Source organism: Arvicanthis niloticus, chromosome 6, assembly GCF_011762505.2.
Source record: "Arvicanthis niloticus isolate mArvNil1 chromosome 6, mArvNil1.pat.X, whole genome shotgun sequence".
Lineage (NCBI taxonomy): Eukaryota > Metazoa > Chordata > Mammalia > Rodentia > Muridae > Arvicanthis > Arvicanthis niloticus.
Window position 1 is genome coordinate 60,058,196 of NC_047663.1, and position 26,506 is coordinate 60,084,701.

The following is a 26,506-nucleotide window of genomic DNA, read 5'->3' on the forward strand; positions in this document are numbered from 1 at the left end:
AGGACATCCTTGAGAGGGCCTGGTGGAGTCTAGATGGAGTTGGAGGGATTGTAGGACAGGACTTTCCTGATAGGAATTTCTAAATACTCTCATGGTGCTGACTCTTTCACAAGTTACATATTCGGCTCACAGTAGACTAAAATCTGCAAGAAAAAAAAACCGGCTTTTACCTTTTACATAGGGAGGAAGGGATCAATCAGGCTGGATAGGGAGGAAGGGATTAGGCTGGATAGGTACTTAAACCTCAGAAGCACTTGAGAAGGCCTCTGGCTGGAGCAGGAGGCCTCACTGGCTAGAGGATGATGGGACTGGTAGGTAGCTTGATAGGTGGGAAGCAACCAATCTTTGGATTTGTTCTAGAGAAGATCCAAGAAAGCTTATTGGAGGCCTGTACCATGCTGATGTGGAGAGGAGATGAGGGCAGCTTTGCAGCCTCAAACTCAGTGTTCAAGAGGCAGGGAAGAGAGAGGGTTGTGGGTACAGCAGTTTGGGGGCTGCTTGGTGAAATGCAGAGAGGCAGTTAGTTGTTCTGTTCCAGTGCTTCCAGCTGTGCACTGTTAGCCTCCCCTGATGCTCATAATCACATAAAAGCTATTCCCCGGAAGGACTGGGCTTCTGTCTGTCTCTGTTGGCCACTCGTCCAAGTATGCAGTTGGTGCTTGAGACTGCTGTGTCCACAGAAGCCATGTAGTTCAAGGGAGTTTCTCAGGTTCAGAGGTTGGAGTTTGTTTCAGATCATAGAGATGACAGCTAACTTGGATTAGAGTTAAAGATGTTAGCAGTCCACCTGTTAGGCCTACTTTAGGCATTAGCCACCAGGTACTATGGGACTAGCCAAAGCTACAGCTGTGAAGAGATGGAACAAGTTGCTGAGGAGGGGTTGAGAATCTGCATCAAACATGCCAGAGGGGGATGGGAAAATTCAAAAACAAGGCCCAGGGAAGACTGCTGTAGTCTGATTTGACAATTTCAGCTCAAGTACAGCCAGTGTTTGTCTCTCCTCCCTCCTGTTTGTCTTTCCTGCTATGGTTCCCAGCTCACCAATGTCATGGGTTACTTTGCTGTTCTGAATCTGCCTCTGGAGCCAGAGCTGCTGCTGTATCCTGATAAAAGCCAGGAAGCAGTTCTTGGTGTCTGGTACTGTGGGGAGAGTTTAACTGCCAGAGTTACTGTTTTTTAAAAATGAGGAAGGGAGGAAGGAAGGGAAAGCAGAAAAGCTTGCTGCCTTTCATGTGCTCTAGTGCCTCAGAGTACTTTGTGGTGTGGGAACCACGCGCTGGTGGTCTGTCCTAGGTGGGTGCTGTTACTCACCTACCTCATCTCCAAATGACCTGGTAGCCTTTTCTATCTAGATGAAGCCTTTAGCACTCTGTGATTCTAGGGAGGTCCTAAGGAAAATGTTGGGGAGTCCTTGAGCTTCAGCAATCTGTGCAGAGACTGTTGCTGCTCTCCTATACCCTGACAGGCTTACCAGGAGATTACTGGAGATTATGAACATTTTATGTCTTTGCCAGGCTTGCTTCACAAAGGATTTGAGTGGGCTTACAAAACACATGCAGTGCCACAGGATTAACTAGGTAATAGAAGAAAGTGGGACAGAAGGAACACAAGAGTGAGATATACACAGTTGCTAGAGATGGATCTAAATTTGGCTTTGAACATCTCAGCAACTGACCCCCAAATTGGGCAGTTTCTCTTTGGTTTTGAACAAGAGTTCAGGATCCAAATAGGTACTCAAGAGAACTAGGTGTGTTTACTGTGACTGTGCAGGTAGGAGGGCGGGGCTAGGGAGCAGCTGTCTGAGACACTGGACTACACTGTGGAGCACATCCTGTAGCTGCCTATGACTGTCACCATGCAGCTCTGCCAACCTACAGTCTTTTAGACGGTTTCTCTTTACTCTCTGGTGGCCCAACAGGCATGTAAACAGATTTCCAGGTCCTTCTGAGGTCCGTATGGTCATTGGGTTTTCTCCACAGAAGGGTGTGGTGGGGTATGGGGTGGGTGTGAGTGCACGAAAGCAGGTGAATGAAGTCAGTGTGGCTAAGGAGACAGGTCAAATCCACTTACTTCATGAATCTAAGTAGACCTTAGTTGATTTGGCTTTAATTGGGATGTAAGGGGCAGGAAGATCAAAGGTTAAATGGGCACTCTTGGCCACACAGTGAGTTACAGGTCAGCCTGTGCTACATGAGACCTTGTCTCAAAGGGTGAGTTAGGAGACAGTATGATTCACGTTCCTTTTGGTCTGTCTTCTCTCTCTTGCTTGGGCCACCATCTTTTAGACTGTCTGCGAAGAAACTTTTATTTTAAAATATCCCTTTTTTTCTTTCCTTTTTGTTTCAGTAATGTTATAAATATTTTATCCACTTTTCAAAGTTCTTCAAAGAACTCCCAGAATAGTTTTTCATTCTTTGGGGATTATTTATAAACAGACCGGGGCACCATGTCATATCTTAAATCCCAGTGCTCTTGTGTACTTCTTGTGGGCCTCAATTAGAAGTACACAGTGCTCTTTTTCTGTCTCTGAGCAGGTGTAGAAGTGTTTCAGTAGCTTTTTCTCCTGAGTGTCAGCAGGGCTGGGTTTATGGTCCCCTAGAACCTGGTCTATCTGATAGAAAGCAGTGACAGGCACACATGGCCAAGCTTCCAAGCATTTGCCAACCTGAGCTTGTCACACTCCACTTCTGAAGTCTCAATTTCTCTTACTGCCTTCTACCAAGTCCTCTTTTCCCAACTCTATGTACTACTATTTTGGGGGTTGGGCATACTGAATGAATTTAATTAGAGTTGTCTGCATAAGAATGCCTTTATTTTTAATGTGTGTACATGTGTGTTTTAAATATTTTATGCATATGTGTGTATACCTAAGTGTAAATGTATGAAAACCACGTTTGTGCCTGGTGTCAGCAGAGGTCAGAAGCATGAGATCTCCTCACACTGGAGTTACAGATGGTTGTGAGTCATCGTGTGCGTGCTAGGGATCAAACCTGGGTCCTGAAAGAGCAGCCAGTGTTTTTAATTGCTGCAAAGTTTTAATTTGTTTAGCTCCCACCCCTTGCCCTTTTATAAATATGATATCATGTAGCTCAGGCTAGCCTCAAATTCAGTATATAGCCAAGGATGACCTTGAACTTCTGATTCTCGTGCCTCTGTTTCTCAAGTGCTATAGTTACAGGCATGTGCCACCCATGCCCAGTTTATATGGTGCAGGAATCAAACTGAGGGCTTTCTTTATGCTGGGTAAGCACTCTACCATATTGAGCCCCTGTCCAGAAACTTTTAAATGACTCCAAAAGTCCGAAAGCCTAGGCTACTCCTGAACACACCTCCAGTCAGAAACCCTCACACACCACAGTGGTATATGAGGTGCTGGGAGACGGCAAGTACAGCTCTGGGTTAGATTCTGTGAGGCTTCACTCAGCTGTAGCATTCTTCAGCATTCTTCCTCACTTCTCCCTCTCCTGATGGCCTGTGGCAAGGTCCTTTGGATAGTTAGAGGCAGCAGGTAGTCACTCTTCTTTATTGTTCAGGTCAGCTTCTTCCCAAGGGCTCACCTCTTCTATAGTCACTAGTGGGTATGATGTTGGCCCAGGTAAGTCAGTCTGCTCAGTTTTTATGATATGAGTGAGAAAGAATGAAGATGGAGTGTCTTGCAGTCCCTTCAAATCATTCTGTGTATGCAACTTCATGACAGCTTCCATCTCATACTTTCCTAAGAGAAGCATTTCTCCAGGTTCTCAGCAAGCCTGTAAATATTTTAACAGCTGCACACATCATAGTGGTGCCTGATTATCCTTAGTATTGGATCCAGAACCACCAACGACTTGGAAGATTCACTCCATGGCTTGCAGAAGTTGTGTATGAGCTGACACTCATGCTGTGAGATAGCCCTGCATCGTTTGTGATACCTGTGGCTAGGAGAATGCCAGCAAACCACTGCTTTATGTATCCATCAGGGAGCAGTGAAAAGATAGAAAGTCTGCACATGCTTCCCTTCACTCATACAGGACTGACTTTGTCTTTTCTGCCTAAGATTCCTATTTTAAGCTAGTATTGTGGTACACACATTGAATCCCAGCTCTCTAGAGACAGAAGCAGGTTCAGGAGGATCTCTGAATTCTAGGCCAGCCTACATAGTGACTTCCAGGAGAGCCAAGACTACATAAAGAGGCATGTCTTTAAAAAAAAAAAAAAAAAAAAAAAGCACAACAAAACAAGTAAGATGTCTATGTTAGTCACCACCAGCTAATTCAGCAATTTTTAGTGACAGGGTCTCAGTTTGGGACCTGAGGGGATTTGGGAGCCTCCAGGTAGTGAAACTCTATTATGATTGACAGCAAGCAGGTTTCAGCAAGAGAACTTCCCCTAAGAGTAGCCAGTTTGACCCATCTGAACAACTGGCCTGAGTTTGGTTCCAACATTGTGTATTATACAGATAATAGAGAGCTATGGACAAACTGTTCATGAGCATATGTCTTGGTTAGATTGTTTGCTCATCTGTTTGTTGTTTTTGTTTTGAAACAGGGTAGGCCATACTGGACCTGTAACTCAAAAGCAGTCAAAGCTGTTCTTGAGCTGTTATGCCTATCACCCCTGCCCCCACTCCTGTCCCTGAGTGCTGAGATTACAGGCATGTGTGCGCCACTATGCAGAACTTGCATGTGCTCACTTTTGCTTTTATTGAGACAGGTCTTCTGGTAGCCCAGACTGGTCTCTAACTTAAGATGTAGCTGTTGAAGGCCTTGGATTCCAGATCCTCTTGCCTCTATCTTTCCAGGGCTCAGCTTACAGGTATGTGTCACTACACTTGGCTTCATCAGGAGTAGGCAGAACACTGCCTGCCTACTTGGGGAACCCTGGTTTCTATAGCTTCCTGTGTGACCAGCTGTTGGTGTTTACAGGCCAGAAAAGGACCCTTGAGTGTCTTGCTGTATCTCTCTCTACTTATACTTTGATACAGGTGTCTTGTTGTACGTGTAGCTATGCTGGCAGCCAATAAATCTCAGTGATTCTCCTGTTTCCTTTCCCTTCCTATCTCTAGTACTCAGCTTATCTGAGGCACAGCTACACCAGTCTTTTTAAATGCCTGCTGAGGATTTGGACTCATGTTTGCTCAGCAAGCACTCTTATTCACTGAGTCTGTGTCGTCATCTTCAGGGACAGACTTTGAGAGGAATGCTTGTTTTTCCTTGGGTCTCTGTAAATGTGAGCCTTCAGATGCTCAGAGTAGGGCCAGGTTAGTCAGTCAGAGAATCCATTCAGGCCTGGCTCACAGGAACATCTGTGTTCCCTGTCATGCGCCTGGGTACAAAAGTCTCTTTGTGGGGTTGAGATGCCATCACTGAGGCCAGAGCGTCTCTCTAATAAGTAAGCCAGGGCCTGCTGTGCATACTCAGCTGATTGTGTGGGTGGTGGCTGTGAATTCTGCCACCTGTGAGCTGAGAGCTGTGCGTCCGTTTATAAAACCACAGTGTGTAGGGAATATCCTTTAGTACCCTTGTCTTGAAGTTCCACAGTGACAGGTTTTGCATCATTCTCACCACCTTGTGATTGTAACAGTCATATGTTCCATTTGCACTTGAAGCCCATCTGGCCTCACAGGTATGTCATATCTAGCATCCCTGAAAACTGAGAGACCTCTGCAACAGCAAGTCTGCTCAGAGCCCTGTTTTTCCTGAGCTGGTGGATCTCCTGTGACTTGATGGCCAATGAGCAGGCTTCCCTGCATGATAAGATTCACTATCTGAGCACTCTATGCCAGCATGACGTTTCTTCCCGGATTCCCATTTGGTTGTAAACAGGATATCAGTGCTGTATCTGATTTCAGCAGGGATTTTGTTAACCATTCATTTCCCAATTTTCATTGGAATGGATTTGTACAAAGAAGCCACACTTTAAGTGAGCAGGAATTTCCCATGTCTGCCTCCTAGAGATGTCTATGTCTCACTGCCTTTGTCCCCTCCAGGCTAGTTGATGAGTTCTTTTCTTGAGCATGAGAAAATAGAGACCTAAGTATTCTGATTGATATCAGTGAGATTGGGGAACAAAATCAACCAAAAAATAGATAGATAGATAGATAGATAGATAGATAGAAAATCAACCGATAGATAGATAGATAGATAGATAGATAGAAAATCAACCGATAGATAGATAGATAGATAGATAGATACATGCATGCATGCATGCATGCATGCATACATACATACATACATACATTTAAAGTATATTGTTAAATCTAATCAGCAAAGTGGGTTGGAGGCAGTTTCATTACCATCCACTTGTATTTCTAAAGAGGTCTTGTGAAAAGTATAAATGTTTTAGGATGGGATTAGGCTTGGTTTTATTTAGGATGGAGTTTTTACTGCAGCTTTTGTTTTGCCTGCTCAGGCAATTAGTTGCTGCTGCTGCCGCCTCCACCACCACCACCACCACCACCACCACCACCACCACCACCACCACCACCAATAATAATGATTTCAAGTTAAATCTTACTATCTCTGTAGACTTGGCTTGGCTGGCTATCTAGAAACCATCTTAGTCAGCAGTTATTCCTGACCTCTTACCTCTGCCAAGGAGGTAGATCCTAGGAACCAAGTTTAGACTAGAGATGGAGAAAGTGTTGTGGTAAGCACTCTGGGTAAACCTTTCCTAGAATGCATGAGAGGAGGGAGTTATTAGTACAGATTAAAACATTTAAAAGAATTAGCCCAAGCTATGGAATTAACTTGTTCTTCTTTTTGTCTACCCACTTACCCACCCATCCATCCATGAATGCAGCCATTCACTTGTTTAAAGTATAAAGGTTTACTGGCTTGGGGTGAGGGCTGCCTACTCTGTGGGTCCCAGTGTAGAAGGCTAAAGCTCTGCAGTTGGTGAGCAAGGGGAGGAAGGTGTGCTGAGCTACACAGAAGCCCAGGGGAGACCCAAGAACCATTAGACACAATGGCTCCTTCCATGGGTAGGCTTCCATCTGCAGTTTATTGAAGCTGGGAGTGTGCAGAGATGGGTATACACTAAGGCTGATGCTCTCTCATACTCTGTACATCAGATCTGTTGCATTTCATCTCCTAATCTGAAACTCCCCAGGTTACTGTGAATGTGGATTTCCTGGTTTGGGATTTGGTACCTTAGGCAGGACTCTACATTTTACACCTTCAATAAAAACAATATTCATAGGAGCCTGTCAGTGTTAACTAGCTAGATACTTGAGCAAAACACAACTGTGTGTAGTGTTACACAAGTACTTGGTCTACATAGAACTGTATGGGCTTCCTTTTCCTAAGCATACCTTCTAAATGTCAGTGTTTTGATTGGAGCCTTTGGTCTCTCGGACTCCTTCACATGACTGAAGGCTCTTCAAGAACTCTTGTCTTAGGTTTCTGTTTGATGGTCCATTTCTCTGGAGCAGTGATCTACTGTGAAGACTGAGATTTGATCCTCCTGAGGCCTGATCTCCAGCCAAGGTTTCATGTGTCTCCTTTAGTTAGGTGTGCAACCGTGTTTGACTATTGCTTAATTTTAACTCTGAAATACCTATAGCTTTATCTTATCCTTTTGCTGGGCCATGTGGGTTTGAGATGAAAATTGAGTACTATCTTGTGCTAGGAATAAGAAAGATAGCTCTGTTTTTGCATGTGATGACTCCCCTTCATCCCTCCCACTTCACAGCTACTTCCCCACGAGTGTCCTCTGAGTTGGAGCAGGCCCGGCCACAGACAAGTGGAGAAGAGGAGCTGCAGCTGCAACTGGCACTTGCCATGAGCAGAGAGGTTGCGGAACAGGTCAGTGCTTGTGTGGTTGAGCCTGTGGGGTCTTTACCTTGGTGTTCCTGGGGGAGGGTTCTGGTTCCCAGAAAGGATGACACACACACAGCCCTGTCTTTAAGGCACTTACTTGAGTTCATGTCTTGTGGCTACAGTGCATTCTGAGCCCCTAGCCCTGGCAGAGCTGTAACTAGGAAAGTTTTCAGGGAGGTCAGTGTCCAGAGAAGCAGCTAACCCTGAGTGAAGTTTCTATGCAGACTCAACAGTCCAGGGACTCCTGAGGGAGCTGTGTGCTTCCAGCCTTCTTGAGGTACCAGCATACAAGTCAATGAGCAGGACAGGCCTGGGTTGAGGGTGGTGGGTAGGTGGGGTGGGCCTGGTCCCTGCCAGGGCAATATACCCTGTGGCAGATATGTGGAAGACTAGAAGGCTAGAAGGGAAGCTTCAGGACAGAGTGTGCATGCGGGCATGGTAGAAGCAGCATAGATTTTTAAAAAGTATGTGGTGTAAGATGGAACCCAGACCCCTCTGTAAGGAAGTGCTCTAATATTGAGCCTGTGTGTGGTTTTGTTTCCCTCTATACCTTATTTATTAATAAGCATGCATTACTTTTAAATGGAGGAGCAAAAGGGGCAATTCAAACACCTTTAGACAGTGTCCCTTTGCTTTCAGTCATCAGAAAGCGTGCAGACAGCCAGAGGCAGCAAGGTACACCCCTCGTATGGAGAGAAGAATGTTGGGTGTTAAATGTGAACACAGAGAGGTTTGGCCGGCATAGTTGGTATGTCTGTAACAGCAACAGTGGGCAGCTTTGATCCTGGCCTCTGCCCCCTGTGGAGAACCTGCAGCCATTAAATCTGCCCATGTGGAAGCTCATGGCTCCACAGGATCAAGGTGCCCAGGAGGTCTTAATACTGCAAGTTTCTGGGATGGGTGGATAACAGCCTTTTTTAGCTAAAACCCAAGAGTCTGTTTTAATCATGTAGAAGTTAGGCCAGGATTTCTTTTGCAAGTGACTTACCCTTAAATAAGATTAATTGTTTCTACTAGAAACCATACAACTGCATAGTTGTTTAGGGAGTGTCCACTGTGGGGGTTGGAATGATACATGTTTTTTAGCTTTTCTAATTCTTTCCTGGTTATCAGATTTGTGTTTTATAAGGAAACACTACTTTCATTCTATGTGGATGAATGATTTGCCTGCATGCATGTATGTATACCACATGCATGCCTGTTGCATCCCCTGTAACTGGAGTTACAGATGGTTGTGAGCCACTATGTGGGTGCTGTGTACTGATTTGGGTCTTTTGTAAAAGCAAGTTCTCCTAATTGCTGAGCCATCTCTCCAGCCCTGAGAAATATTTTAGGTTAAATACTTTGTTTCCTCATTTTGGTGGCGTCTGAGTGTTGCTGGTATGACCTCAGACAGCCTCTGAAGGAGGAACCTCTGTGAACCCTCTGGGAATGGAAAGCCATTGTTTCTAGCTGAACTATGTCCTCCCTTGAAATGCCACATGATGCAGGGCCTTTCCTGTTGCTGGCCAGTGTGTCCTTGTGCCCTGCTGTGTGGCTGTCAGCATTACCCTCAGCCTCAAGCTCCATTGTCCCACTCCAGGAGGAACGCCTCAGGCGGGGTGATGACCTCAGATTGCAGATGGCTCTGGAAGAAAGCCGGAGAGACACAGTCAAAGTTCCAAAAAAGAAAGAGGGGAAAGCTTGCTGCAAGGTAAGTGTTTGAAGTTGTTCTTGGCCTGTTGTTTCAGGGACCCCTGTGGCCTACAGTGAGACTAGGACACATGGCAGGATGCTAAATTCTACATTGAACCCATGTTGTGGTGAACACCAGTGAGGACACAATTAAAAAAACACACACAGTGACTGTGAGAAGACACTTGATGCCACCTGTAAAAGGAGAATGCGGCAGCAGCAGTGTCAGCCTCATTCTGGTCTTGAGGAGGTTTTTTTGGTCTCCTGAAGCCATTGGTTATACTGATCTTCATCCCCTCACCTCATTCCCTATCCCCTTACTTTGCTAGGCTATGACATAGAGGTGACCAGGATGTGGCTCTACTTCTGACAAACTGATCAGGCCAGGCATACTAGTGGTATCACCTGATGCCCTGAGCACTCTTAAAACTTGTGGGCATGTGGCAAACCTTAAGTTACCTTGGTGTATTGGATCCCTGGCTCCTCTGGGAAGCAGGGATGTTAATGGAGCTTTGTTGGAGCAGCTCAATTTCCAGGTTATTAAGGACTTAGCCCGTAAGGGCTGTGCTGTGGTAAGAACTAATATTTATGCTTAGTATGTGGATATTTGCTATGACTGTAACCAAATGAAAGCATTCCTTCTGTTTGTCTTAACAGCCAGGCTCCCACACACAGCAGACGACTTTGTTGGATTTAATGGATGCCCTCCCCAGCTCAGGCCCTGTTACACAGAAGACTGAGCCCTGGAGTACAGGAGCCCCTGCTAAGCAGACCAACCCCTGGGGTGGGACAGCGGCTCCTGCGGACGTTGCTGACCCCTGGCCGTCATTTGGTAAACAGATTGCTGGTTTTTCCTAGGTTTGCCTGTTTGATGGGGAGATAGGTGCTTTTCTTTCTCTTAGCTGGCTCATTTCTTATGCCTCATCTGTATATTGGAAACAACCTGTCCCTGCTGTAGACTACTACATTTCTGTTCTTAGAATTGCACCCAGCTTAAGCTTAAGAAGTCATAATACATACACAAAGAAAAACCTAAAATGAGATGGACATGAGATATGCTTACTACTAGTACTAATGAAGAGAGGACATATTTGCTGCTATTCATGTTATTTAAAGCAATAATAAGTCTAGTGAGTTTTATTTCTGAGTTTTGCTTATGGTAAATGTGAGAAAATTTTTAGTCAGATTTGAAACATGAACTTGACAGAATTAATTTATTGTGGGTGATATTCCTGACACATGAAATTTCTTAATTGGTAGGGAGCTTGGTCTTACAGGCTTTATGCTTCTGGCCTGGTTCTCTGAACCCTGTTGAATGTACCTGTGATGTGTGTACCTGTGTTTTTTCCTAAACTGGACCGTCTTTTGTACTCCTCCCAGTTCTCTGGATGTTAAAATATACCAGATGCTAGGCTCTGTCCTGCTATGTGAAGAATCTGGGACACACAGATAATGAATGGTTCCTGTCCTGGGCAGGATGATAGCAGTGCTGTGTGAACCAGGGTTTGGCAAGGGCCTGTCAGATCAGAGCAGTGAGTTGAGCATCTTAGAGGTGTGTGGGCACTGAGAAACATAGTATCCTGTAGAATAGTGTGTCAGAAGGTGTGGGTAATGGGGAGATGGGGAGTGCATGCAAATCTGGACACAGGGACCTATGCATTCCAACGTGGGCAGCGGGTGGAAAAGGGAGGGGAAAGGAGTGATTGTCAAGTAATTCAGGGACTGGCTTCTGTCTTGCAAGTGCTTGTATTAGGTCTAAAAGCTATGTCGGCCTCAGATGCTCTTTTGGTGTACTTTTGGGTACAGTGATATGTGGAGCTTGCTGACTTCCTGGGGCTAAGTAGTGTTACCTGAGTACTTATTCCTTGGAGACCAGAAAACCTTTGGTGGTTGTACTCTTGAAGAGCGGAGTGTAGGCAGATGTAGAAGTATTGTGGTGCTCCAGGGATATTTGACTTTCCAGTACTGGCTTTTACACTCCCTTCTCCCAAATCTGTAGCACAGTTTTTTTGTTAAATAGCCATTATTCAAGTCCAGCTATAGAGAATTCCTAGTGAGTCAGATCAGGGGTCACATATAGTGGCTGTGCCAGGAAGCCTGAGTAGGACACGGCTGTGGGGACAGGTACCAAGAGCTCTGTTGGGATATGTCCTTTGCTTGATCTTTAAATGGAGATGGAATTTACTGTTCCAACTATTTTAAGCTGGAATATTTAACAAAACCCCCCTCACAGTCACAAAGCTGTATGACTATTGCTGCTAGGTAGAATGGAATTTATTTCCATTACTCCAGAAAGAACCCATACTCAACTCCTAGCCACCAACCTGCTATTATGCCTTGGTTCCTAAAGACTTGTTTGTTGTGGACATTATCATATTAACAAATTCACATTACTGTGGCCTTCATTTGTTGTTAGCTTGTCTGCAATTTAGCAGGTGGTTAGTCCTTTTCTGGCTAGAAGTATCCCCTGTGGATATGGTACCTTATGCACATACTCTCCTCTTCTTGGACATTTGCATTGTGTTTAGTTTCTGCCCATTGAGAATCTAAATTTTCAAAAGAGAAGATTGAACTAAAACCCAAATGATCACTATCTACTTTTACATGGTGATGAGGATTAAGCTATTCTGAACAGGAGTGCTGTTCATGGACAGCACTCTGAGGCTGATCCTTGTGGCTTTGTGGACTTGGACTTGCCCCCTCTCAGCTCTCACACACTGACATTTTTACTGGTGACTAGAGGAATACATAGATCACCAAAACCCAGAAATGCGTGCCCCCCCGCCCCCCGCCCCCCCCCCCCCCCCCCCAGCTCAGAGCTTGTGGTAGTACATCTTGGATTGCTGGAAAGTTGTGCACTCAGCTAAGTTAAAGTGATCCTTCCAGCATGGAGATAGAGATAGCTGTTGGTAAAATCTAAACTGTCTATCCACTTCTTTTCCCCCTTACATTTTGTCACCTTATTGAGGTCACATCGTGTATAGTTACACTCAGAGGCACATACACTTCCCAGCTTGTGCTGTGTATGTGCTCGGGTATCATTGGAAACCATGGTACTCATTCATGTGGTATTGGTTGGCACTGTGTGGCTGGGCTACTAGCTCTTCAGCAGCTATGTGTCCTGTGGAGGTGTTACTGGAAAATGATGCCAAAGTCACTGTGTTCTCAGGGCCTTGCCCCGGCTACCTGAGCCAGGCAGGTGCTTTGCTTCTTTCAGCTTTGAGCTGGCTCCAGAGCAGGCATGTGATATGGGCTTACTGCTTAGCCTGTGCTAAAACCCAAGTGTAAGAGCCACTCCTCAGTCCCAGGATCCTCATAATTATTAAAGCTTCTTCCCACAGCACAGAGCTGCTCTCTGCATGAAAGGAATGCTTTTCTGAAAGCCACCATTTGTAGTGGGTCCTGTTATTACCAGTTCTTTCCAAGCAGCACTGGGGACTGCTGAGCCAAGTTGCCTTGGGAGGAAATGCTAAGAGCCCAGAGGAGGGAAGTTGGAGCCTGCCAGGTCAGCAGGGCACTTCCTCCTCTGTTCTAGATACACAAAGCTGCCACCTGGTCTGAAGAGGCCTCACAGCCTGGTAATTCAGAAGGCCTTGGCTGGCTTGTCCCCCTTACTGTCTACCCACCTACCAGAGCCAAGGCCAAGACTGAGCCTAAGTTCCGCCTGGCGGTAGCAGGTGTGCTCTGGCTTCTTGCTGACCCCAGTATGGACTGTGACTGCCGGCTGTGCACATGAATATTCATTTATCTACTGGGCTTCATGTGAATGGATCTACAGAGGAGCCGGAAGCTGCTGTCTCTCTGAACTTGGTTCCATTCTCCTTTCTACTCATTTGAGCTTTAAATAAGCCTTTATTTATTGGGTGTTATGGCATGGCAGGACCTACTGATGCCAGACCCTGAAGGTAGAGAAGAGCCTTGGGATGGCCTCATTGCCCTTTCTATCTCTTGAAGGCACCTGGGCCAGCCCTGTGGAAAGTACTTTCTCTTCACGCCGTGATTGAATCAAACTGTGCTGGCTACAGGACTACCTGCTTGTGTCTGTGGTGTTTTATTCATTTGGCACTCAATTCAGCCTATCAGCTTTCAGAGTCCCTGTTACACACACCTTGGACCCCAGTGTTACTTGCAGAATGGAAACTTGATGGCTCAGTTGGGTTCAGCTGTTTATCCCTGATGATCTATGTCTTTTGGGATTGGCAAGGGTTTGAGCTGAGTATGCATTCCATTCTCTATTCAGAGCTCTGGGTTTTGATTACTTTCTCCCCACTGGCTCTGCATGCTGCTGGCTCAGGAGGAGTGTTACAGGTATCCAGACTGGTGGTGGGTAGCTGGGGGAAGCTCCAGGACTTGGACTGTGAGGTGTAGATAGGCAGCCTGCCCTCTCACACTCCTAATCTTCGTGTTGTCTTATTCTGCCTGCGAAACTTGTATAAAGATTTATTTCATTTTTATTTGTTTGTGTATGCCACAAGTGTAGGGGTGCCTGTGGAAGCCAGAAGAAGGCATTGGATTCTCTGGAGCTGGAAGTAGGTTCTGGCAACCAAATTCTGTCCTCTGGAAGAGCATCAAGCACTTGTAACCACTGAGTTATCTACCCAGCTCCACTCTTCTTAAAGACGTGGGTTGAGTGTCTGTTTATGGAGATGTGGTCATCTTATTCTCAGAACCCCCTCTTGCCCTGTGTTCTGGCTCTTGGCTCTCTGTTATCTTCAAGTTGGTACAATGATTTGTTTCTTGTTAGAGGCAGGGCCATCCCTGGGCTTGACTAGAGGAATGCTAGACAAATTGATAGGGTAGAGTAAGGCAACTATGCAGGAAGCCAGGGTTATTATGTGTTTGAGCTAGGTGGCTCTTGAGTACATTAGGAGCTCAGATTTGCATGCTTCTGATTCCCTATTAATCTCACAACAGACTCACTAAATAGCTATATTAGGTCTTCCCCAGAATCTGTGTGCTTAGGGAGACAGTGTGATATTTTACTAAATTCTCCAGGGGCTTTCTAAGGACAGCCATGGTCCCACATCCTTTGTCCCTAGTACCTCACCGAGTCTCAGCCTTTGGAGTGCTTTCTGTGTGGATTCTTAGTGTAGCCATGAAAGTGTCTCTTCATGTCTGTACCTGTAGCTCTAGGTTTCTTTGTTCCCTCTAGTCCTGATGCCAACATGGTATAGAGTAGGAAGGAGCTCCAGCCCCACCTGTGAAGAGAGCTGCACATGCACTTAGCCTGAGGCATGTGCCTTCACTTATAATTGAGGCCATTGTATGAGTGCCCTGCAGGGTGGGAACTGTGCTGTATTGTCTGAGGCAGTGTTCTTTTACAAGCCCAGTGGCTCCCTGGAAGGCCAACTGCACATTCTGTCCCCATGGCCTAGGGAATAGAGAAGCTCACTCTGCAGATCCTGTATGACTTTTGGGAGTTGGGATTTACTTTAGCCATGAGGATTCTCCTTGGTTGTCAGGGCAGTATCTGACTCTCTTACACTGTAGGAGTGGGTGAGGGAACTCTCCCATAGAGCATTAAGGTTTTCTTTTTTCTTTCTTTCTTTTTTTTTTTTTTGAGACAGGGTTTCTCTGTGTAGCTCTGGCTGTCCTGGAACTCACTCTGTAGACCAGGCTGGCCTTGAACTTAGAAATCCACCTGCCTCTGCCTCCCAAGTGCTGGGATTAAAGGTGTGCGCCACCACCGTCCGGCAAGGTTTTCATTTTAAAAAGGGCAGTAGGGTCTGTATATGATAGGATGTGCCTCCTTATGTGGGCAAGAAGAAAGACAGCAGCCATCTTCTGAGAGGCACTGATGCTCAGTGTTGTCAGGGACCACACGATATCGAGGTCTTCCCAGACTGTCCCTCAAGTGCATCTGTCTGAGAGAGCAGTGGACCTTGCAGTGGGGGTGTTTCTTATGTGGGCCTGTAAGGCACCAATGAGTAGGGGAGAGAACAGGAAGGCATACTGTATCCTTAGGACTCCCTTATGGCATTGCTCCTGGGATCTCTGTGTCATTATACCACAACTCTTTTGGCTTCCCACCCAGCCTTCTCCCTGGGAAACCATTTCTACCATAATCTCTCTCCAGTTGGGACAGAGCCATGCCTGATGAGGTACCATCCTTTAGTGTGAATCCAACTGAGGCCAGGTTCACAGACCTGGCAAAGCATCCCATAAGATAGTAGAGGATCTGGAAGCATAGTTCCAGGCCCATAGGGAAACTGGAAGGCTTGGGTTGGAAGGTCAGAGGTACTTCTCAGGGAGACAGTTGTTCATGGAGGTTTTGGAAGCCTAGTGGTTCTGGGGAAGCAACATTAGAGACAGAAAGGCCAAATAGGAGTTGGCAGGACATGAGAACAGGAAAAGTGCCATTTGGGATTGCTTCTTGATAATGCATGTCATCTAGCTAGCTCACAGCTTTTGGATGTGTCATTGCCGCAAGCCTGGGGAGAAGTGAAGGCTGCTTTTATTCCCACCCATCCTGTACTATACTAGCTAGTAATCTAATTGGATCAGAAGTTACAAGGGTATGGGGATAGTGAGTGCAATATCTGACTGAGTAGGCATTTTAGAGTCTTGTAGGCATAGAGTTATGTGCTCGAAAGACTAATGATGGGGTCATCTTTAACAACCATGGAGTGTCCTACTTCACAGGAATGGTCCTTTTCAGGGGAATGGAGTCCTTTTCAGATCTCAGAGAATAGTCCTTAGGTTCCTAAGATCTACAAGTCCCTGTTCTCTGAGCCCTGATACATTCTAGTTGTCACAGTCTTGTTGGGTGTTCCTCCATGGCTAATTGAGGCTGCAGTTACCCACTCTTCTACCAAAGGGAATTCAGTCCAGGAAAAACCCCTAGTTAGATGAGTATTAAGTGACCAGGGCAAGAGACAGGTTCAGTGGGGCTTTTGACAGAAGGCAAAGAGTTTCTTTGGTGTGTCCAAGGGAGTCAGTTGCCAGGCTAAGCATGGAAGCTGTGTGGCTATCTCTACCAGCTCACATCTTTTGGGGTTCCTGAAGAGTTCATTTTTGAAGGAGATAATGAGCCAGAAGAACATTATCAAAGTTACTGTTTAGGAAGCTGAAGAATGCTTAAGGCAGCTTAACTAGGTTCCCTATTGAGCAAAGCAAGACTGTGTCCAGGGAAGGAACTGGACAGTACCAGCGCTGAGGACAGTGGTAGTAACTTCAGTGTGCTTGCAGGAAACCATAGTCTCTACCTAGGCAGCCAGTCTTAGAAAATTCTCTTTTGTTCTGAGGATAATTGTGGATACGTGTTTGAAATTTGGAAGCACCAGGTGGTGGTGGTGTTCTTTAATCACAGCACTTTATTATTATTTATACAATAAATAATAAAAGTAACAATAGAGGCAGAAATGCTTTTCACATTAGATTGACCTAGTTTTAAAATTCGTGTTTGATACTAATTATCTTTTTGCTGATACTACTGGGAGGCATGGGGCACACCTTTGATTCCAGCACTTTTAGGAAGCAGAGGCAGGCAGATCTCTTAAGTTCTAGGCCAGCCTGGTCTACAGAATGAGTTCCAGAATAGCTGGAACAGTTCTCAGTTACACAGAGAAACCCTGTCTTGTTCCACCTGTGTCACAAGAATCCTGTCTCCCTTCCCAAAGGAAGAAAATACAAGGAGAGATAAGGCTTATTAATTACCATGAAAAAAAAAATCGAAATACTTAACTTTTTTCTCTTAAGTCCACCCAGAGAGTTTTATAGATAAATACTATTAGCATTCAGAAACATGTAAATTTCTTTAAAAAAAAAAAAAAACCCAGAAAATAAGAACTTCCTGCTCCTTTCTAGAGACCGAGGTAAACTTGGCACCAAACTAGACAGTATGGTTTTAATTATTTTAGGCCAAGGCCACTTAGAAATATTGATTTATTGGAAAGAAATGAAAACCAGGAAAGTTTTTTAAAAAGATGAGTATATTGTGGAAATTCCTCTGTCAGAACCAAGTCCTTAGAAGTGGGCCTACTATAGATAAAAACAAATGTGTGATTATCCCACGGAGGCAGAGGCAAGCAGATCTTTGTGAGTTCAAGGCCAGCCTGGTCTACATAGTGAGTTCTAGGACAGCCAGAGCTACACAGAGAAAACCCTGTGTCAGATAACCAAAATAGGAAAACAATAACAAAAAGAAGTTCAAGGCCATCGTCAGCTACATAGTGAGTTTGAGGCCTGTGAGCCTGTGGGGGAAAAAATCATCTATCATAAGATGTGTGAAGATGATGAATATTATGTGGAGAAGGAGTCAGTAAGTAGGCCACTGCAACAGACTAAGGAGCCCAGTAATGCACAGCTGAAGATGTGACTGAAGCAGAATGAGTGGGCACTGTCATTCATGCTGCTAGTCAGGCAGAGCTCACCCGGGAGGACGCCTGATGAAAGATGCAGACCTTGTAGGAGGGGTGTGAAAGGATAGACATGTTTATTGGGGAGCAAGTAAACATAAAACTATCACAAAACAGACTTCGTATGCACTACTTTGGCACAAATGGAAAAATTAGGTTACATCAGAAAGTTTGAGGCAACTTCCAGGGTGATAGGACCTGCTTACAGGGTTATAAACTGTTAGAACCAGCATGGAAACAGTTCTAGCATTACTTGCTGAAAATGCAGGGACCTGTGGCCCGATAGCTGTCATTGTGTGCACAGAACAAAGGGATGTGATACAAGAATAGGGAGACAAAGCACCCAGGGTCTATCAGAGTGGTTATTTGTGAGCTTTTTTATAGATAGATTTCAGCTACATGTCAACAAAGGTTAATTCACAGATAAAATGTGTTGTAAAGCTAGTCACCAAAGAATGAACACACACATGCATACAAACACAAACACCTTTACCTTATTTGTATAATAAATTAAGAAATCTGACATAGCTATCCAGTATATTGTTTCACGGTGTGAGAAACTAAAGGCAAAGCATGAGGTTCAGGGTTCAGCACACTTTGCTGTGGACCTGGGAATGTAGCAGTGTTTAGACATTTCTTGTCTTCCATAGAAGGGATGGTTTGTTTCATATTTTAACATAGTAATTGAAAAATCCACACACAGGGTTGACATTTAACATTAGATATACACAAAAATATTCTCCTCACCCTCAGTGGGTGTGGGTGTGGTGTTTCATGTGTAGAAGTCAGAGGACAACTAGTGGAAGTTTGTTCTCTTATCATCTGAGTCCTGAGGATCTACTAAATCACATTGCTAGGCTTGTTTGTAGGCACCTTTACGGCTGAGCTATTCCACCAGCCCTGTCCCACCCTTGTGAAAGGCAGTTGTGACGCACTAAGTTGACTGACCTTTGCTGCTCATTGTTGGGAAGTGTTCTACTGCTAAAGCCGGTGATGAGCACCCACCTATTCTGTTACTTTCTTTCCTTGATACTCCAACTTTGAGAACAGGGCCCAACCAAGGCTGATGGGAGAATACCTCTGGGGAGCCAAGCAGTCGGATGGGGGTTTCCAAAATTCACGTCTTGTGTGAAGCCTGCATTTATAGGGGAAGGAGATGTGTTCCTTGTAGTTTCATTCCATTTAGGGAACCCCTGTGAGCCCCTTGTGTGATGGGAAGTGCTCAGAAGGCCTTTAGCTCTGCCCTCTGTAGACTTGCCAGAAGACTGTCTCTAGGCATTTTTATCTGGCAGCCTCTGGACTCTAACTCTGCTTATTCTTACTGGTGTGGTCTGTGTATATATGTGAGGCTATGTGAGTTTATGTGTACCATTGTTTGTTGCATATGCCTGAGAAGGCCAGAGGATGTCAAATCCCTTGGAACTGGAGTTAGAGACTGTTGTGAGCATGCTGTTGTGAGTGCTTGGAACCAAACCTGGTCCTTTCCAAAAGCAGTAGAAACGTTTTAACACTCTCTAGCCCCTGGTCTGAATTTTGACTCTGACTTCTGCAGGTACCAAGCCAGCTGCCTCTGTGGACCCCTGGGGAGTACCTACCACAGCCAGCACACAGTCTGTCCCCAAGAATTCAGACCCTTGGGCAGCCTCACAGCAGCCTGCCTCCAATGCTGGAAAGACAACAGATGCCTGGGGAGCTGCCAAGCCCAGTTCTGCCTCAGGTGATCACTTTGCTTAGCCTGGTTCCTGTGCTTTACCACTTCTTCCTCCCTCCTGGTGCACTGGCAGTAGCTGGCTGACTGGCAGATGGGAGCAGTCATCACAGGCCCTTTTGTAAACCCACAGCTGAGGCAGGTACTGCATTGCCTCCCAAAAGTTAGTTCTGGTCTCCTTTTTAGGTGGCAAACTGACCTCAGGACTCCTTGGGGATACTTCCCACAGACTGTTTCCCATGTCCAGAACAACACCTCTTTCCTATACTGTCAGCCCTTACTAACTGCATTTGGAGTGGTGTGGTGGAGGTAGTGGTAGGCACTCACGTTCTCTGAGCCCACCTGCTGCCTTCCCAGTCTAGCAAGTGACTGGATCTTGGCCCAAGTTTAACACTGTGGTGTGGAGTACTTGGAGAGAAGGCCCTATGGCTGGTGTTAGCCCGTTATCCCCATGCAGATTGCATACCTGTTGTGCTGGGGAGTGGAAAGAGATGTTTTCAGTCACCAACTTGTATGTCCCCTCAGGGTCCTTTGAGCTCTTCAATAATTTCAACGGTACAGTTAAAGATGATTTTTCTGAATTTGACAACCTTCGAACTTCAAAAAAACCAGGTAGATACAGATGGTTTCTATCTAACATTTTGTGCATTCGACCACCTAGTTGATTTTAGAAGTAACATGCTTTTTCAACTTGGTGAGAGAGAGAGAGAGAGAGAGAGAGAGAGAGAGAGAGAGAGAGAGAGAGAGAGAGAGAGCGCACACACGCGTGCGTGCGTGCGTGTGTGTGTGTATTTCCCTGTCATCTCCATGGGATGTGAGGGGGTGGGTTTTGGTGGTTGAACTCAGAGCTTCAGTGTTGCGGGAGATATTAAAAAAGAACAGCAAGTTCCCATGCTGTGCCTAGCACTGGCAGGCCACATGGCACCAGAGCTCCAAAATCTCTCTGCCCAGTTTGCTAAGTTCCTACTGGTGGGTCGCTACTATGCCAGCCCCATGCTTCAAATCCCCCACAGCCTTTGTGATACACATCTGGCAAACCCACTCTTGGCAGACCTTTTTCTTTGGAACCCAATCGAGCAGCCACATGAATCAAAACACACAAATTTAGTTTAGAAACAGTAGTAACTCAATCTCTGGGCGCAATAACTAGAACCCTAATCTTGTAAGCCATATAAAATCTAAATCCTACAGTGGCTAATCTTGGTGGATCCGCCATGGAAACCAGGAAACACAAGTAGCTACATCTTGTCCTTGTCTGAAAGGCCCTATCTCTCTTGTCTTCCTTTCTTCCCCTGTCCAACCTGGAAGTTCCTCCTACTGGCCCAGTGATTGGCTCCTTTATTCATTAGGGGATGGCTCACAAGTCACCTGAGTATGTGACTCACTACATCTTAACAAGAATTCAGAAAGAAAATTTAGAAAATGAAACTAGAAAGTGAATGTGAATAAGTATACATCTGTGCTTTGCTATCAACCCAAATAACATCTTAATATTACTGGAAGATTACTGTGAATACTTTTGTGACTCTTGCTTGTCCATTTAATGTTTTTTAATTGTATTTTATGTGTTCATTTATTTAGTGGTGTGTGTGTCTGTCTGTGTCTCTGTCTGTCTGTGTCTGTGTCTGTATCTATATACACTGTTTACAATGGTTTGCAAAATGGGTGAGAAGACAATTACCTTGTCCGTGTCTTGCAGCTGAGTCAGGTGCCTCAGTACCACCCCAGGACAGCAGAACCACAAGCCCTGACCTCTTTGAGTCTCAATCCTTGACTTCTGCCTCAAGCAAGCCCAGCAGTGCCCGGAAAACACCCGAGTCCTTCCTGGGCCCCAATGCAGCCCTGGTGAACCTGGACTCACTGGTGACTAAGCCTGTCCCACCAGCTCAGTCCCTCAATCCCTTCCTGGCACCAGGTAGGCATGTGCTGGGTTTTATCAATTGTTGTACTGTCCACGGCTGGCCTCTAGCCCTTTCTCTCCTCTCAAGGACTGCTGGCCTGTGGCTGGGAAGAGGCAGATCCCCAGGAATGCCACATTGCTGTTTGTCTTTAGGTCTGGTGGGGTGGGTAAGAGATACTGAGGTTAGGGAAGAAACCACTTCCAGGTGGGCAACATGCCATAGAAGTTGTCTGAAAACTGTCCCTGCAGGGAGGATCTTGCTAGTACTAGATTTGGGTCTAGCGAAGGCTGTTTACTGCCCTGTGTATATCACCTTAGCCTTTTAGCCTGAGCCACCCCTTGAGGCTGAAGGGCCCCTGTCATAATGCCTGGCACAGGTTTCTATACAGCATGTTCCAGGTACTGCACTGGCCAGAGGACATACCCAATTATTTAACCTAGTACTTGTGGTCCCCACAGCCTAGCTCTGACCTCTGACCTTCCTTCCGCTCATTTCTCCCCTCTTTTACCCATTTTTTTTAACCCATTTCTCCCCACGTGAGTTACACCTCAGCTATACTGATCTAAACAACCATCTCTCTTTACTCACCTCCAGACTGTCGTCCATTGTGCTTGCATGTCCTCCTCCTTCCACATCCCCAGCCAAGCTCTTCATCTCGGTCATCCCCTTTCCCTTGCTTTGCATGGAAGTTTTCACACTTAGGCCTCTGATGAGTTGAAATGTATCTCCAACAGTGTCAACTCCAGCTTGGCTGTGTGTTTCAGGGGATTAGAGGACTTTACTTCTCTGTTCCTACAGATCCTGGCAGAGGAGTATGATCTCTAGAAGCTGAGGTTTAGGGCCCGTGGGCAGAAATAGGACCTGTGGAGTTTCTAGGTTCTAGCCCACTCTGAGGGTTGTAATGGCTGAAGGCATGGTATCCTAGAGAAAGGTTGCCCTGTGGCTGGAGCTGGGCAGGATCTGGGTCCTCAGCTAGATTGGTTCCCATTCTTGCCCAAGAGACTCTTGTTCCCAGTCCAAGAGATGTCAGGGAGTCTAGCAGTGTGATGGGCCTTGCTTACAAACCTATCATGGACTTTAGGGGCCATAGCCAGATTGAGGAAGTTTTGGCAGATATCTGGGCTACATGAATAGATCTGGATCTGTCATTCCTGAGTAGAGGCTACATGCTCCTTTGTTTTTGATGAACCTGGGGTTACATCAGAGCCCACAATGGTCCTGGTAGAAAGTATATCCCCAGAGTGGGTCAGAGTATAGCAGCTTCCTCTTTGTCATGGTGTCTCGTGTTGCTCCTTGATGAGCAGACCATGATGGTAAGTGGTGCCTGGTAAGCTCAGAGGGACTGACTGTCAGCATTCCATGTTCCCTGGCAAGACCCACCAGCTAGTTCACAACAGATGCAAAAGCCTTTTGGTTGAGAAAGATTTATTAGAGAAGCTGTGTGAGACTGGGGTGGCTAACTTCTCAACAGTAGACTTTCTCAAGTCTTCCTAGTGCTAGTGAATGTGTCCTGGGACACTGCATGTCCTTTTCCAGGCACTATTAACCACAACTGGTTAAAACAGAATGAGGGGGAGCAGGGTAGCTGGCATCATCCTGAGTACCCACTCCTCAGAGGAGCTAGAATATTCAAGCCTAGTGTATCTCTGACGCCCGCCACACTCCTCGCAGGGATAGTCTTCTTGGCCTCAGCAGTCTGTAATGTTTGCCATTGTCTCCTGGAGACTATCCTATAGAAATACAGCTCTGCCCTTCAGATCAGTGTGTTGGAATGCCAAAAGTGGAGGCAGGAGTAAGGGTTTGTACACTTGTCCTGATGAGATAGTGCCTTTCAATGGCTCATCCTGTGTTCCTGCTCTTTTACCAGGTGCTGCTGCTCCAGCTCCTGTCAACCCCTTCCAGGTCAACCAGCCCCAGCCACTGACACTGAACCAGCTTCGGGGGAGCCCTGTCCTGGGAAGCAGTGCATCCTTTGGGTCTGGTCCAGGGGTGGAGACTGTGGCTCCAATGACCTCAGTAGCTCCACATTCAGCATTGGGGGCCAGTGGCTCCTCGTTGACACCACTAGGCCCTACAGCAGTGAACATGGTAGGCAGTGTGGGCATTCCCCCATCAGCAGCTCAGTCAACGGGCACGACAAACCCTTTCCTTCTCTAGTGCCCAGGTGGGGACTTGCCTGAGTGAACACCCAGAGTGCCGAGCCCAAGGACGTCAAGTGGGGACTCACTCTGATTTGTGTAGTGGCTGAGAATATGGTGGTAGGGGTATTAGAGCGTCAGGTCCAGCTTCCTGGTGAAAGGGTGATTGTTAGAATCCAGACCTAACCAGGCCCCTGTGTCTCTTTCTAAGTGCGCAGCTCTACTAGGGTCTGGAAACGAGGTGTTATCAGTGTTGATCAAGACTCTGGGATGCTGTCTAGTCCAGAACCTGGGCAGTCACATTGTGTGTGCCCTACCCCCCAGTTATCTTCAGGATGTGGACAAGGTGAAGCTCTGGCCCCACTTGACAGTGACTGTTGGGAAGTGGTTGTGCATATTTTATTTTTCTTTGACTCAGTGTGAGTCCAAGGTAAACACTACTACCAGTGTGGAGCTTTAAGCTGACTGGAGCACGACCCTGCCCTGTGGCTCTGTGCTTGTGCACGTTTGCACATTTTGTTGAGTACAGTTTCATATTTGAGTTTGCAAAATTATCTAATAGTCTTTTTTTGGCTAATATTTTTATAATGTGGTTCTTATTTAACTGTCTAGTTTTGATAGAATTGACCAAGTCTGGCTGAATTAAGGTCTTGGCATGTATTATATTAGTGGTCTAATTTCTCTTATTTATGGTTTTAACTGTAAGAAAACTTTAAAAGGAGATATTTGGATGATAAAAATATGCCTTATGGAAAACTAAGCAAATTCTTTATAGGAAAAAAACCTGAATTTGATTACACAAAAATAATTTTATTAAAACAAAACAAAACTTCCAACAGTAACAAAAACCCGCAGCCTCTAGTTGCCTTTTTCCTTTCTTCAGCTCTTTTGATGAATTACCAAATCAATTGACTCTTCAGCATTTTTGCCTAGATCTCAGAGGCTTTTTTGCTACTAGTATATTGACATCTTAAGGTTAAAAGGAAAAACAACGCATGATTGTTACTTGCCAGTTTTTATCAACTAATTCTTTCTTTTTGTACCTGGAATGCAGGGATTGCCAGGGACTATCGTTTACTGCAGACCAGAAGTGTGGCTGGCTGCCCCATCATCATGCTCAGGTTAATGAGATTGTGTGAAAATGGGGATGACTCTACACTTGTGGGCTCAGAGGTCACCAGGGATGGTCCCCCTAGCTGAGTCATGACAGGGACTGGCCCTGAATTGTCTACCTGCCAGCTCCAACTCAGGTTGCTGACCAGGAAGTAACCACATCCTATTTTGGAGATGAAAAGTCCTCATGTGGCATAGATTTAACATATGTGCACTGATACTACCCTTTCTCCCAACTTCCTGCTGTCCTCACTACTCACCATTAAGGAAAGTATTAAATCTCGAATTAGAGACCACAGACCTACGTTTCTTCAGAGAAAGGACTGCCCCTTCTTGGTCCTGGCAGTTTGTGTGTTCTTCCTGCAATATGGACTTCTAACCTTAAGCTCCAAGGACACCCAGCCACCTGCCAGCTCCTCGCTGCATCCAGAGAAACTTCTGGCGCCCCCATCACCCACATAGTTCACTCAGTGGTTACTGTTTGAAAGAACTGCATGTAAGTCCCTCCTGAGTCTGAGTCTACATGCTGCTCCTAGGCCCCACAAGCCAAGGGCCCTTCCTAACTACCCATTCCACCTAGGACCAGAGGCCTAGGGGTAGGCTTGGGCTCTGCTATTCAGGAAGGCTGAGGACTGGGCTGCTGCCTGGGAGATGGAGGCATCACAGGACAGGGAGGCCAGGCACCAGTCCAGATTGTGCTTCCTTCAGATTGTATAGGCTAGGGCCAGAACTGCCTGCTGTGGACCCTGCTCCAGAAGACAAGAACTCATCTGACTGGGGCCATCCCAGTAGCCTCTGGGGTCCTCCTCCCACAGGCCCTCCAGCGCATGTCCCTGTTACCCGCTGCACTGATCATGAAGCCGCTGGCCACTGCCATGTGTATTCCACACGTGCCACCATGCCCTTCCTGATGAATACCTTGAAGGATGTCACCCAGCTGTTTCTCAGTCCCGGGGCTGGTGGGTGGTATTGGATTTGTGTTGACTGTTGATTCTTATTTACTGTATAAATATAATTTATCATTTGTATCATGATATGGGTTTTGGCTGTGTCCTTTCACTATCCTGTTTTTAACCATCCAATGGGACAAGATGTGGCAGGGCTGGCTAGGGGGAATCAGCTTGGTCTTCAGACAGCCTTAGGATCTGCTTTTAATGGACATTGCCATGGTGTGTCTGAAGGCTGTGCTGGGTAAATACTAGCCCAGATGGCTGTCAGTTCTGAGGCCATTTCTCAGTATGCTTTAGTGGTTTCCCACTCACTTCCTGTCTAGGGTTACTATTGCTGTGATAAAACACCATGACCAAAGCAACTTGGGGAGGAAAGGGTTTATTTGGATATGCTCCCACACACTGATGGATCATCAGTCCCCATACCTTTCCACCCTCTACACAGACAGGATTTCTCTGTCAGTTGGGAACATATCTTCTGTGTCCTAGATAGTAGGAGGTAGGGTTGATTAGCAGGTTACCAGTTAACTGTTACAGGTTGCCCTCTGGGCACCAAGGCCTTCAGTCTTACCTCTCAGACCCAAAGGTCTGATTGGTTCTTTTTGTGTTCAGCTAAGAGTTGAGGGCCTATGGAGGCAGAGTCTACTTGAGATGGCCTGCAGAGCAGCAGAGTGACAGTACTATAAATGAGTATTATGAGGGTGGCACTGGGGCCCCATAAGGCCTTCCAGCGCAGGAAAGGGTCTGTGATGGCCCCAGGCTCAGTTCTGCAGGAGGCCGGCCCATCCTCTGAGTAAGGAGCTGGGAGCCAGCTTGTTGCCTGCACATAGATACTGCCAGCCAGGACTTGTTCTGAGTACTAAGCT

At 46.1% G+C, this 26,506-nt stretch overlaps 1 protein-coding gene across 11 annotated transcripts in view; it reads left to right on the plus strand.

The window, feature by feature from the left end:
* Positions 1–25,724, plus strand: part of Epn2 (epsin 2) — a 64,508-nt gene extending 38,784 nt beyond the window's left edge. For 7 of the 11 annotated variants that reach the window (XM_034505735.2, XM_034505739.2, XM_076936689.1 and 4 more), the window contains 8 exons: positions 7,672–7,784; positions 8,439–8,474; positions 9,382–9,492; positions 10,131–10,305; positions 19,383–19,547; positions 20,064–20,150; positions 21,238–21,453; positions 23,307–25,724. In XM_034505735.2, the coding sequence (XP_034361626.1) occupies positions 7,672–7,784; positions 8,439–8,474; positions 9,382–9,492; positions 10,131–10,305; positions 19,383–19,547; positions 20,064–20,150; positions 21,238–21,453; positions 23,307–23,596 (1,193 nt within the window). In that variant the 3' untranslated portion in view covers positions 23,597–25,724. The remainder of the gene's footprint in view (positions 1–7,671; positions 7,785–8,438; positions 8,475–9,381; positions 9,493–10,130; positions 10,306–19,382; positions 19,548–20,063; positions 20,151–21,237; positions 21,454–23,306) is intronic. The other 4 variants (XM_034505737.2, XM_034505740.2, XM_076936691.1 and 1 more) reach the window with 2 other exon arrangements.
* The last annotated feature ends 782 nt before the right edge of the window (positions 25,725–26,506 follow it).